This window comes from Solea senegalensis, linkage group LG16 (genome assembly GCF_019176455.1).
Source record: "Solea senegalensis isolate Sse05_10M linkage group LG16, IFAPA_SoseM_1, whole genome shotgun sequence".
NCBI classification, from domain to species: Eukaryota; Metazoa; Chordata; class Actinopteri; order Pleuronectiformes; family Soleidae; genus Solea; species Solea senegalensis.
In genome coordinates this window covers 17,141,787-17,153,822 of record NC_058036.1, presented here as the reverse complement: position 1 = coordinate 17,153,822, position 12,036 = coordinate 17,141,787, and the positions used below count along the sequence as shown (strand labels likewise).

General features: G+C 39.6%; 3 protein-coding genes across 15 annotated transcripts in view; 2 read left to right on the top strand and 1 right to left on the bottom strand.

Moving 5' to 3' along the window:
- Positions 1-3,462, top strand: part of syne1b (spectrin repeat containing, nuclear envelope 1b) — a 68,888-nt gene extending 65,426 nt beyond the window's left edge. For 11 of the 12 annotated variants that reach the window (XM_044047321.1, XM_044047322.1, XM_044047312.1 and 8 more), the window contains 3 exons: positions 298-390; positions 1,222-1,280; positions 2,998-3,462. In XM_044047321.1, coding sequence (XP_043903256.1) covers positions 298-390; positions 1,222-1,280; positions 2,998-3,241 — 396 coding nt within the window. In that variant the 3' untranslated portion in view covers positions 3,242-3,462. The remainder of the gene's footprint in view (positions 1-297; positions 391-1,221; positions 1,281-2,997) is intronic. The other variant, XM_044047320.1, reaches the window with a different exon arrangement.
- A 333-nt stretch (positions 3,463-3,795) lies between these two features.
- On the bottom strand, positions 3,796-7,696 carry ccdc170 (coiled-coil domain containing 170). Its single transcript, XM_044047309.1, has 8 exons — positions 7,610-7,696; positions 7,262-7,444; positions 6,619-6,909; positions 6,315-6,515; positions 5,756-5,929; positions 5,414-5,650; positions 4,986-5,189; positions 3,796-4,411 (listed from the first exon to the last, which is right to left on the bottom strand). The coding sequence occupies exons 1-8, from the start codon at positions 7,634-7,636 to the stop codon at positions 4,148-4,150; spliced, it is 1,581 nt and encodes a 526-aa protein (XP_043903244.1). The 5' UTR covers positions 7,637-7,696; the 3' UTR covers positions 3,796-4,147.
- Positions 7,697-8,134: 438 nt separating this feature from the next.
- Positions 8,135-11,916, top strand: rmnd1 (required for meiotic nuclear division 1 homolog). 2 transcript variants are annotated; one of them, XM_044047786.1, is made up of 12 exons: positions 8,135-8,300; positions 8,941-9,392; positions 9,471-9,576; positions 9,667-9,742; positions 10,089-10,128; positions 10,220-10,320; positions 10,411-10,517; positions 10,616-10,680; positions 10,833-10,909; positions 11,282-11,402; positions 11,487-11,603; positions 11,701-11,916. In XM_044047786.1, the coding sequence occupies exons 2-12, from the start codon at positions 8,970-8,972 to the stop codon at positions 11,731-11,733; spliced, it is 1,266 nt and encodes a 421-aa protein (XP_043903721.1). In that variant the 5' UTR covers positions 8,135-8,300; positions 8,941-8,969; the 3' UTR covers positions 11,734-11,916. The 2 variants fall into 2 exon arrangements, with proteins under 2 accessions (XP_043903721.1, XP_043903722.1); XM_044047787.1 differs by lacking the exon at positions 8,135-8,300 and having other exon boundaries at positions 9,357-9,403.
- Positions 11,917-12,036: the final 120 nt, after the last annotated feature.

The window sequence follows — 12,036 nt, the reverse complement described above, 5'->3', positions numbered from 1 at the left end:
ATGGTTATACATATAGACTTTATTGAGTTTTATTTATGTAATTTGCTTAATTTATAGCACTTCATTTTTTTATGGTACACAGTAGTTTAAATGTCCCATCACATTTATGCTTTTTAAGTGGTTGTAGATTTTAATATATTAAAAAGAATAATGTGAAAGTTCTTCCGTCAGAGGATCATACAGTATATTGTTGTTGTAATTCCAGACTGGGCCATCAGGCTTTTTTTTTATCCACCTCTGTCTGTATCTCTCACTGTCTCCATGTTTCTACCTTTGTGTAAACATTTCCTCTGGTAGGATTTGTCTTCTTGGTCGTCTGCCGATGACTTGGACACGTCCGGTTCCCTCAGTCCTGTGTCAGGGAGGAGCACGCCAAGTCGACGGCGATCGGTAACGTTTACACCCAAGTGTACATTCATGAGAATCCTGGTGTCTGATAATGCTTTTGAGACATCGCATACACTGTAGTAACTTGTGCCCTAAAAGCCCCAGATTCACTCCTGTCATCCCAAGATCTGTCCTGTTTCCTACACTTCCACACTGGAAACCCTTTGAATCCTTTCCAAGCCTTTTATTCTTTCTTTTGCATGTTGTCTTTTCTCAGATACTGCTCCTCTCTTACTAATCCTCTCTTTCCAACTTTATTTCTTCCTTTCTCTTCACGGTAGACCTTCTCAGTTCTAACCTTGTGGTCACTTTTTCTCTTTCACTATTTTCAAACCTAAATTCCAATTGACTTTCCCCAATTTTTCCTCTCTCTCTGATTTTATTTTCATCCGTGTAGTGTTATTCCCAGGAATACTGGCTCCAAGGAAACTGCTAAAATTACTAAAGAAGCATAGGAAGTATGATTTAACGAGCATGATATCATATTTGCTTTGAGCTACAAGCAGTATTTTTCATCAGTAATGAGTCATCCTTTATTTGAAGTTCAGTCCAAATAAGCATTTTACTGCTTATATGTGTCTGTGACTAAACTTTATTTAGAGATGTATGCATCACATTGCATAACTGAAGCTTCCTGTTTCATTCACAAGCAGAGGCCAGATTCCTAATTATCACTGGTTACAAACTCTATCACCTTCACGTTTGATTTTGTTGCTGCCCTTCTTTCATTTGTTTGGGGATTTCTTTTCATCGGTAGCTTTGTCTTGATTTGCCTGGACTGAAACATACTTTCTTTCTTTTACCCCCCCTCCCTCCCCTGTTCATTGCAAACAGCAACGGGGCAAATGTAGTCTGTCACAGCCTGGACCCTCTGTGAGCAGTCCACACCACAGGTACCTTTCTGTTGGTTTCTAGCACACTCAGAAGATAATGGAACTCACCAGCCCCCCAATTCTCAAACAACAGCTGAGTTTTAAAGGCTAAAAAATCCTAAATATTTTTAAATGCATGTCAGATTAGCAGCTCATGATACTGAATTCCATCATCTTCTGTAAGTCTAGACACTCTGTGTAGGTTAGGGGATGAGGTGAGTGGTAGCCCACACATCCTTGACAACAGTCTCTCACAAGGTGCAAGGCCTCTTCTCCGCCCGACGTCCTCAGCTGCTTATTATCGCTAACCAGAGGGACATTTTTCTACGTCTAACCCTCTCTTGCTATTACTGAGTGCATACACTCCCTTTATCTCTCCAACAGTCACGCCAGTAAATGTCTGCAATGAACAATGCAAAGGCTGCAGTTTCTCTTTTTCTATTGCTCTCGCTCTCGCTCTCTTTCTCTCTCGTGTGTGAGACATCTCTTCTTCTTCTTCTTCTGATGCTGTTGCTGCTCTCGCAGTGACTATCCACCATCTCTCCACCCCTCAGTGTCTCATCTGTGAGTCTTGCCTCTCAGGCCTCCATTTTGTAAAGTGGTAAAGGGCCACTTCAAGCAATCATGAAAGACAAAGTGAGATGCAAAATATACATCACAATTGTTTGTGCATTTCCTGAGTCGCACAACACCTCAATCAAATGTTTTTTTTAGAGAGCACTGCAGACCTTTGTTCTTATTACAATATATACATTATTATTTCTTTGACAGTAGACACTTCTTTTACAACAGTTTCCATTCACTGACAGTAACCACTGAGGCTGTCTGAGGATGATGGTAACAATAAACGGCAATTCAATTGTTTGAAACACACTCATGTGTTTTCTTGCTGAGAGTTTTCCTGTGCAGAGCGGAAAAGTACGCTGGAGTTGTATTACAAAGTTACAAAATTATTCATCTCCTAACTGAATTCAACACACCAATAACTCTCAGCTAGAAAGCTAATAAGCATATTTCTCCAAACTGTCCGTTTAAAATCAAAAGCTTAAAGTCAAACTACTCTGTTGAATAAACTCCTTGTAGTGACACCGCTCTTCTTGCCTTGGCATGCTTTGCATTATCCGCCAGGGAGTCTCCTTACAAACAAAACTGTGACTATCAGCTGACACTGCAGCATGTCTTTTCATCCTAACACCCTTTGCAAAGGAATGCAAGCTCACATGTCCGATGTTATATCTGTTTAGTGCAGATTTGTATGCCTTGTTTACTTTTGTTTTGTGACTTGTCTCTGTAGTTGTGTTTACCCACCCAGTCTCGGTCAGCATGTAGATCACAATGTCAAACATTGTTTCAACATTGCTTTGAACCATGTTGACAATGTCTTTGAACACAGCATGGAGCTTACTTTAAAGCGCTGCCATGCAGTTTCCCTGTTGCTGTCCTGAGATCTTATTTGGATTGAAAACTGGTCGGAAATGGTAAAACCAAAGATGAGAGAAGGATATTACGTTAGGGAGATTAGAGAATTGAATCAGACTATTTTAATGTGTATATTGTTCTCTCAGTTTAATTTTGTGATCACTCCAGCACCTTTAAAGTTGTTTTTCTTAATGGGATTATACAGTCACGGAATCAGGAATGCGAGTGAGACAGCAGATCTCAATGATTGTGTATGTCCTGACTGACTGATGTGAAGAACTAAACCCGAGTCTGTGCTGCTGTGCATGTGTGTGAGCAGGTCTCGCAGCGACGCTGGATCCGCTTCCTTCCCTTCTGATTCAGAGGCATCAGTGGGTCATAGGTCATCGTTTATGTGGCGCGTCCTCTGGGCGGCGTTGCCTTTCCAGGTCCTCCTGCTTCTGTTATTGGTCCTCGCCTTCCTGCTGCCGATCTCTGCAGAGGACTACTGTGCTCAGTCCAACAACTTTGCTCATTCCTTCTACCCGATGCTCAGCTACACAAACGGACCACCTCCAGTGTAGGCTGGCTGTCAAGGCTTTCACCTCAGTGTTCTCGCGTCAGTGTGAGGAGATCACAATGATATTCTTGACAAAATCGATCACACTGGGAGCAGGAGACTCATCTCAGAACAGCTGACCTCGACAGTTAATGTCTCTTTGTGTAGCACGTAGGATCAAACATCTCACTATGATACTATGTTGAATAAGGAGCATCTTCGCTGAAGTACCCCCCCCCCACAGTGGACATTGTGACAATATTCAAGCTGTATTTCTCTGAGGAAAACAGTCATTGAATAGCACCAAAGTTAATTGCTGAAATATAGCCTGTGAAATTGCTTGTAAGTGAAAAGTTATAATAACAACATTTAATATAGCTTACATTGCAATTATTTTTTTACCTGTTGGCATGTAGTTCTGATCTTTTATTTTCTTTTATTTACCAACATCCTTCATTGTGTCTGTGGTTAAAAAAAACCAAAACCCAGTCCATAACCTTGTTTTACACATGTAAAATTCATTAAGCCAAGACGTGCGTTTTAATATCAAAGTCAGAAACAACACTTTTAACATCCATGGTCTTTACACATGTTTTTATTTTTTAAAAGTATGAATTAAGATTGAGAACTGTGACATATAGAACAATTGTATATTTTGTATGACTGCCAGCTCAGTATCAAATGTATAACAGTCAGAGATCATATGTATATGTATATACTTGTTAAAAAAATTTGATGAGAAATGTATCTATACACGACCATGTAAAACAATGAATGCCAAATCCTTATTTTGATATTTGTCTTTTCTTAATGTCATTTTTGAAAACACAGGTGGGAAATTTTAGGGATAATGTGTTTTATTTTTGTTTCCACAACCATATTACTTATATTTAAAGTAAGATTTGGCTTTATTGAAATATTTTAAATTGTTTTAAAGGGTAACTGCATCATCTGGATGAGCTGACCTGGAGGTAGAAACGTCCAGGGAGCAGCTGTCCTGGATTTGGTGGAGATGGTGAGGCCTCTGGTGAGTAGGACAGAGCCAGGGCACCTTCACGTGGTGATGAAGATGGTGATGGTGGTGATGATTGTGAATAAGTAACTCCAGTAATTTGATGATTTCATTATTTGGGAGAGTCAGGGCTGTGGCATCATAACCAAGCATCTGGGAAACCACCATCCGGAAATCCTCCAGCTGGAAAATGGGCAGAACACACAGTCTGAATCTAGCAGCTCTAATAAACTGATTACGTCCTTAATGCCTAAAGTAAGAGTAAACAGTGAAGGATAAGCAGAAGTTTCTCCAGTGCTCTTCTGTTTGCCTGACTGTGACTCCACAGAAAAGAATTGACAGTGGCAGAAGGGAGTGATTGCTAATTCAATATGAATAAAACTGTAATGTAAATCTTATATTTTCGGTAAAGGTCATTCATTCAGTTTGAATTTGATTCATTCAAACTAAAGTTAGTAAATTGTCCTCATATAACCTTTGGCTCTATTAACCTAATTCAATTAGGTGTTACCAATTGAGGTAATGTTTTGTTTGTCAACCCTTGTTTGCTCAGCTTCAAAAGTAGTTCTCATGATATACATGTAGCCTATATATCTTCAAGTAATGTTACTGTTTAATATTTTTGTTTTAAAAGCCCTACTTTTAGGACCAGCAGGAGTAGAAAGAGTAGAGTAACCCAAATTATTCCTTTCTCCACTTAATATAAGGTGGATCTGATACTCCATATCAAAACTGTTCATTGTCACCACTGCCTTACTTCTCGCTCCCTGTCAGACAGCAGAACCAGGCTCTGTCTGAGGCTGCTGAGTTGTTGCTGATCCTCTTGGGTCTGTTTCTCTCGACTCTGAAGGTCCCAGCTCACTGAACTCAGCGTGTTCTCTGCCTTGGCCTTCCCCTCCGCCAGCTGCTCCAGCTTCTTTTTCTGCTCCTGCATGCTCTGACTCTGTTCCATCACTTTCAACTTGGCGTGTCAGGCAGAGGTATTCAGGGGAAACAACTTTTACTCAGTGATGTAGAACTTTATGTTCTCAGGTACTTCAAATAAATATCACAAATTTGTTTTACATAATTAGTTCACAATTCGAAATATTACCCCCCCTAAAATATTTACACACATTCTCCAAACAATTATGAGACGAACAAGCCTCTGGATCGGCTTTGAGGCCGAACCCTTGTCCCCTCTACCTTGAGCTCATTAGTGTGGGACAGCTGAGCCTTGAGCTCAGTGTTGGACTGCTTGGTGGCCTTCAGCTCGCTCTGGAGACGCTCTAGTTTTTTCTGCATCCTCTTGGCCTCCAGATGAGCGTCATCTCGTTCCAACGCTGACCGACACCTCTTCTCCTCCTCCAGCTCTGACACCTTCTTTCTCAGGAACTGGACATGGAGTCCTTTGCTCTCTAGTTGATCCTTCTGTGACTTTAACTTTTGGGAAAATTAGATTTTTTGATAACAATTCCATCGCTGGCAGTTTTTCATTTATTTTTTGATGTTCACTTTTTCTTGTGTTACAGCATATGTATTAGCTACCTTTCGCTGTAGATTGTAAGTCAGATTTTTGCTCTCCATCAAAGCAGCTCCTTCTCGTTTGACAAGTTGCTCTGCACGTGACAGGATGAGTTTGAGCCTCATGTCGAAGCCGAGATCAAGAGCAACGCTGTCGACCATCATTGTCGATGACAGCTGTTCCAGGAACTCTTCGTACTGAAACAGCATGTGGTCAGAAAATCATAAACATGTGCCACTGGGTTTAACAATAATTAATTATATAATAATTAATTAGCTCATTTGAAAATCCAGTGTGTAAGAATTAGGGACATTTAGTGGTCAGACAGCATGGTGAGACTAATTGTGTGTCAGTGATCTACTCATGCTGCTGTAAAAACAAGGCCTTTGATATATAAGGGTTACTTTAAGGGCACAAAACCTTATCATTACAGAATTACACACTTGAGCCAAGATACTTGTGGATAGTATATTCCATTTCTGCCAGTAAATAAACTGTTAAATCTTACACACTGGACCTTTAAATGATTGTATTATGTAATTAAGGTGTGCTCTTATCCCGTGTTGCTGTGACTTTACTTACTTGCTGTTTGCTCTGTCTCAGGCCATCTCGACGCATGTCCGCTGTCATCAGCTCAGTTTCTAGACTTTGCAGTCTCTCCCTCAGGTCCTGGACTTGCTGCTCTGCTAGCTTTGCCCTCTGTAGTGTGCCGTGCTGCAGCTCTGCCTGCTCTCTCAGCTCCTCAGAGACACAACACAGTCTGGTCTGCATCTCCGACACGGTCTGCAGAACAGTCACTGTCACAAAAACTGACAAATCAGGCAGCAAAAATGCTAATGTTTTGCAAATAAATATAGGAAAACTCACAAAAACACTGATTCCTCACCTTATCCAGTTTCTGTAAAATATTTTTTTCTGTGGGTGGGATGACATTTTCAGATTTGGCCCACAGCAGGTCTGCCACATTTTTCAGGAACATCTTTAGTTTGTCTTCTGCTGCCTGAGTCTCTCCTTGGCTTGACACCAGCTTTCTTTCAAGCTCCTCCACCTGCTTCTCCAGACAGTTTGACTCTCGCTTGGCTGCTTCTGTCACTCTCTTGCTGGCCTCAAGCATCTCCATTAGTGTGTCCTTGTCCATCTCAACACTCTTCCTTCCCACAGCCAGGTCATCTAACTCCTGGAAGTCACATAAATACCACTGTCACTCACGTTTAGGTTTGTATAAGTGCAGAGTTCAGTTTATGTCCTGCTTATTTTTCTTCTAGGAGTTATGGTTAGGTATTACTGTTGTATATTCTGTGTTTTTATGGTTTATCAACTAAAACAAATTAGCAGTATTTAGCCCCCAAGTTTGAAATCCAATATAATTAAGACATTTCCTTTCCTCCTGGGGATTTTTTTTCACAGTAGTTGGATAGACACAGTTAAGTCTATAATACTGTATTGATACTGAGAGGAATACAGGACACCGTAAAATTGTTTTGTCAAAATTAGGCTTTAAACGGACTTTTAAAAACTTTTGTAGATACCACTTTGAGTGAATCGAGTGCTGCTGCACTACTGGCAGCCTTCTTCCTCTCACGGTCCAGCTCTGCCACCAGCCTCAGGACCATCTCCCTGCTGGCTTTACATTCCACCTCAGAAGACCTCACACTCTCTTCCAAAACAGCTATTCTCATCTTCAGCCTCTCCTTCTCATTAGACTGCTCCACCTAATAATTAATATGGAAAAGAATGACATTAAACCGTTTTTAATATTTCTATACCAAGCAAAAAGTTACATCATTTGAATGTAAAAGGGGGCATCATTTAGAATGTTTCAACAAAAGATTAAATGTATTTTAATGCACAGAGATGTAATAATATTTTCTCCATACCTCCTCAGAGTTTTCCGTAACTTCCATAGTTGGTTGTGTTGCATGGGAATAGTGTTACTGTTGCAGAAGTCACCTGGCAACACCAAACACGGGCTATACCATGGTCTACCAGAGGGGGTGCTGTAATGACTGCTGACATCTGAAGACTTGCATACATTTCCCACATATATTTTAAATAAAAGCATTAATATACATTAATGTGAGATTGTAGTTGACAATAGCACAATAGTAGACAGGTCAAGCATGTTTGAAATAATAATAATGATAATGAAGTTACAGTTTGCCCTAATTGAGAACTAGCAGGTTATGTTTCCATGATACTTAAGTACAGTAAATGTCGTACTTTAAGACTTTTACTCAAGTGATATTGTAAAATGTGACTTCAACTTCTTTTAGAGTCATTTTCTTGTAAGATACTTGTTATTTGACTCAAGTATTACTCGTTCAGACAACCTGTCAGTCCAAACTTGGGGACTCAAAAAACCCAGCGCTATTGCATCACGTCCTGATTACGTCAAACAGGAAGTGAGCAGCAATAAAAAAACTTTATTAGCAAACACCAAACACACCTCCTTGTGCTATATGAACCGATATTAACCGTTGGGATGTTTTCCTAAAAACATCGTTCCTGACACTTCAGGTCCAATAAACGTGGACATGCTCTGAAAGACTCCGTGTTCATTCATTCGTGGTGAGCCTACGACTAATATCCACACTCCTGCACAACGGTTTGAACTAGCATGTGAATCACCTCTGTTACTTTAAAGTTAGCAACAGCAATTCAGTCGCATGTTTTTTACGTGTACTATTAATGCAGTTGTAGTGCAGTAATGCTGGCAAAAAATAACCTGGTTGCAGGTTATGACTTTGCTTATAAAGTCAAGGTCAGTCTTGCTCGTTTTTGGTTTCTGTTTTTCTATTTACATCATAAATGTGACGTCACAAGTAATGTATTTTGGACTGAGGACCGTTTACAGAGTTCCGTGATGTTTGTAATGTTAAATTACACCAAAAGTTTAAAAGTAGCATCATATTAGAGATGCAACTTGAGTAATCGTTTGGTCCATAAAATATCACAAAACGTTCAAAAATGTTGTGATGATGTTCTCAAATGTCTTGTTTAGTCCACAAACCAAAATGATTCAGTTTGTAATGATTTATATATGACTTTGTTATATGGAGCAAGAAAACCAGAAATATTCACATTTAAGAAGCTGCAATCTGTATAAAAACCTTGCTCTGTTATCAAAATAGTTGATTATCTATGTAGGAACTGATTGGCCCTTGGTATTCAAGTGGGGATACACTAGCAATTGGTCTCTTTGTTGTAGGTCACCTCTGAAGCGCTCTAAACAAGAGGATGCTCCTCCGTATGTTGTCGTCCAGACTGAGACCCAGGCAGACTTTGGAGAGTAAAAAGGTCTGCATCTGTGCCTCGGCCAGTCTCTCCCAATTAGTCCAATTTCAAAAGTATGAATCCAAACCCAGGACTCACTCAGACTTGCCTATCTCGGGCATCTCAAGGACCTGTTATGTAAACCAACAGAGGACATATTTAAGACATGTTTTCCCAGCTTTGGGTGGATTTAAAGGTTTGTTCATGGACTCTGGGATGTTCCCCAACTGTACGAGTGGACAGAATCGGTTTTATGCCACAGAACTTGTGAAGTCGATGTTGAAACCAAGTTTAAAACCAGTGGCGGTGCCTGGGAAACGGATTCCCAAAGGACCAAGAACAAAACAGCCCTCTAGAGCCAATCAGCCATCTTTACAAGAAGACGAGGTGATGACGAGGTGATACACCTGCATTCTTGTTTTTTTTCTTCTTCTGGGATTAATCCAACCCCTGTTTACTCTATAGGATATGATGCGATGCATTGCCTTTGCAACAGCAGACCAGTATCATTTGCCAACTCTTTGCCATGATTTGAAAAATCACGGCTTCGAGGAAGTAGATCTACCAAGAGGTATGACTCAGAATTACAACATGGCAGGGATTGAATTGTGATGTTCAATTGCATGGACACATTTTTTTAATAATGACATTTTAATTTCAGATGCCTCAAATGTGCTGGTGATATCCACAGATATGGCTGCGAAACCAGATGACCATGCTCTCATTTTCTTTTTCAGGTAAAAATAGCAAAGACTGTTTTGTTTGAGGCTTTGTTTTTGAGTGAAAATTACAGTATACAGTGCTAAATTTAAAAAGAATATAAAACAGTTATTCCCTATGCTGTGCTTTAAATTTGAGGAGTCTTTTTAATACTGACCGCAATGTGTTCCTAGAATCTAGTGATAACATCCATCAAGTATTGAATACAGGTTCATATGTCAAGTGAATTATGGCATATTTATTTCAATGAACAATGAATGTGTTCTATAAAAGTAAGAAGAAAAGAAAGGATACCCTGTTGCTTGGTGTAGTGTTATATTTTCAGGTAAACCATGGACTGACTGTTTCAATCTGATATTTCAGGGAAGGATCTGTAGTTTTCTGGAATGTTGAAGACAAAACGGTAACCAAAACCACATCAAATTGAAATATATGATATTTATATTTTATCAACATGTCTACTTCAGATTTTTGATTGTTTCACTGTGTTCCAGGTAAAAAATGTGATGAGAATATTGGAGCAACATGAGATCCAACCTTATGAAGTAGCATTAGTCCACTGGGAAAATGAAGAGATCAATTACACAGTTGGAGTGTATGTAGTGCTTCTTCCTTGTGTCTTGTACTATATATCTGTGCCTCCTCAAATGTTGTCACTGTTGTAAAACACATCTTACTTCTGCAGAGGAAATACAAAGCTTGAACGTGGCAACTTTATTCTGTGCGATGAGATGGATCAAAATGACAGTGTTCTGGAGAAATTTGCATTTTCAAATGCATTATGTTTATCAGGTGAGAGCCTGTACCTTAACTATAAATCTTCTGGGTGTGTATTCTACTCACCTCACCCTTGTGTCTGAGTCTGACCTCGTGTTTTTTTTCTGTTCCAGTGAAGCTGGCAATATGGGAGGTGTCATTAGACGACTTTGTAGAGTCAATTCAATCAATTCCAGAGGTATAGTGGACACTTAACAGCCGACAGAAGGAGATAATGAATAATTGATTATCTGTAATGATTGGTTGTTTTTGTTAAGGTGATTATGCAATTATTCCCCTCCCCCCACCAAATGCCAGTGCTTTATGTCTTTTGTCCTTTTCCCCCTTTAGACACTGAAGTCTGGCAAAAGAGTGAAGTTATCCTCTGCTGAGGTGATGCAGAAAATAGGAGAGCTTTTCAGTTTAAGGTAAATGCACCGTTGTCAACTTACAACTTATTGGTAACGTGCAGAAGTCACAAAATAGACCTTTTTGTCTTTTGTTTTTGTTCATAAAAACGAGCCAAATGAGCTCTGAACTGTGACATATTTCCAAATTTCGCAAATTAAATCTGATTTTAAAAATGTTAGTACTTTTTGCTGAGGTGTGTTTATATAGTTGGAGAAAATTATTGCCCAGGTTGTGCTGAAAGAAAGGATATAAGACACTATATTGCCCACTCTTATAGCCTCTGTATGTTTAAACATAGTAATGGAAAAAAGCAGCCAAAATGCCCTGTGTTCGAAGGGTTAAATAACATGTCAACGTTAAACCTGTGTATTCACATCCTCCTCTGACAGACACTGTATAAACCTGAGGTCTGACCTGCTCCTCACTCCCGATTTCTACTGGGACCGAGAAAACCTGGAGAAGCTCTATGAGAAGACGTGCCAGTTCCTCAGCATCAACCGCAGAGTCAATGTAATCAAAGCCCCACCTCAGAAATACAGAGTTCTACTCTGTCACTCGTCCTGATCTGAACTCCCACCTTCTTCTGTGTTGCAGGTGATGAATGAGAAGCTACAACACTGCACACAGTTGACTGACCTCATGAGGAGCCACCTGAGCGAGAAGCACAGCTTGAGGCTGGAGTGGATGATAGTTATCCTCATTACAATAGAGGTGAAAGAAAATCAGGACTCCTAACAGTCACATTAAGCCTGTACTCTACACCTTGCACGCTCTTGTTCCCTGTAACACCTTTGCTTTTTCCTTGCAGGTTATGTTTGAACTTGCAAAAATGATCTTCTGAGCAACTCCTCCACAATTCTATGAAGGCAATAAAAGCTACAAAGAAATAACGCAGGACTATGAAGGTACTGTCAATAATATGGGACAGTGATTTCTGGACATAAATACAGTTAAGTTAATGTACATCTTTCTGGATATCTTAACTGGTAATGTATTCAACACAATAAAGCTTTGTTTTCTTTCACTGTTTCTTTTTTCATTAGTCTCCTGTTAATCAATGATGCATCGTATAATGTATTTAAATAATTATTTGTCATGGTTTAGTGTTTGAATGTAAAAGATAGATAGATTAGTAGTTCTGCTT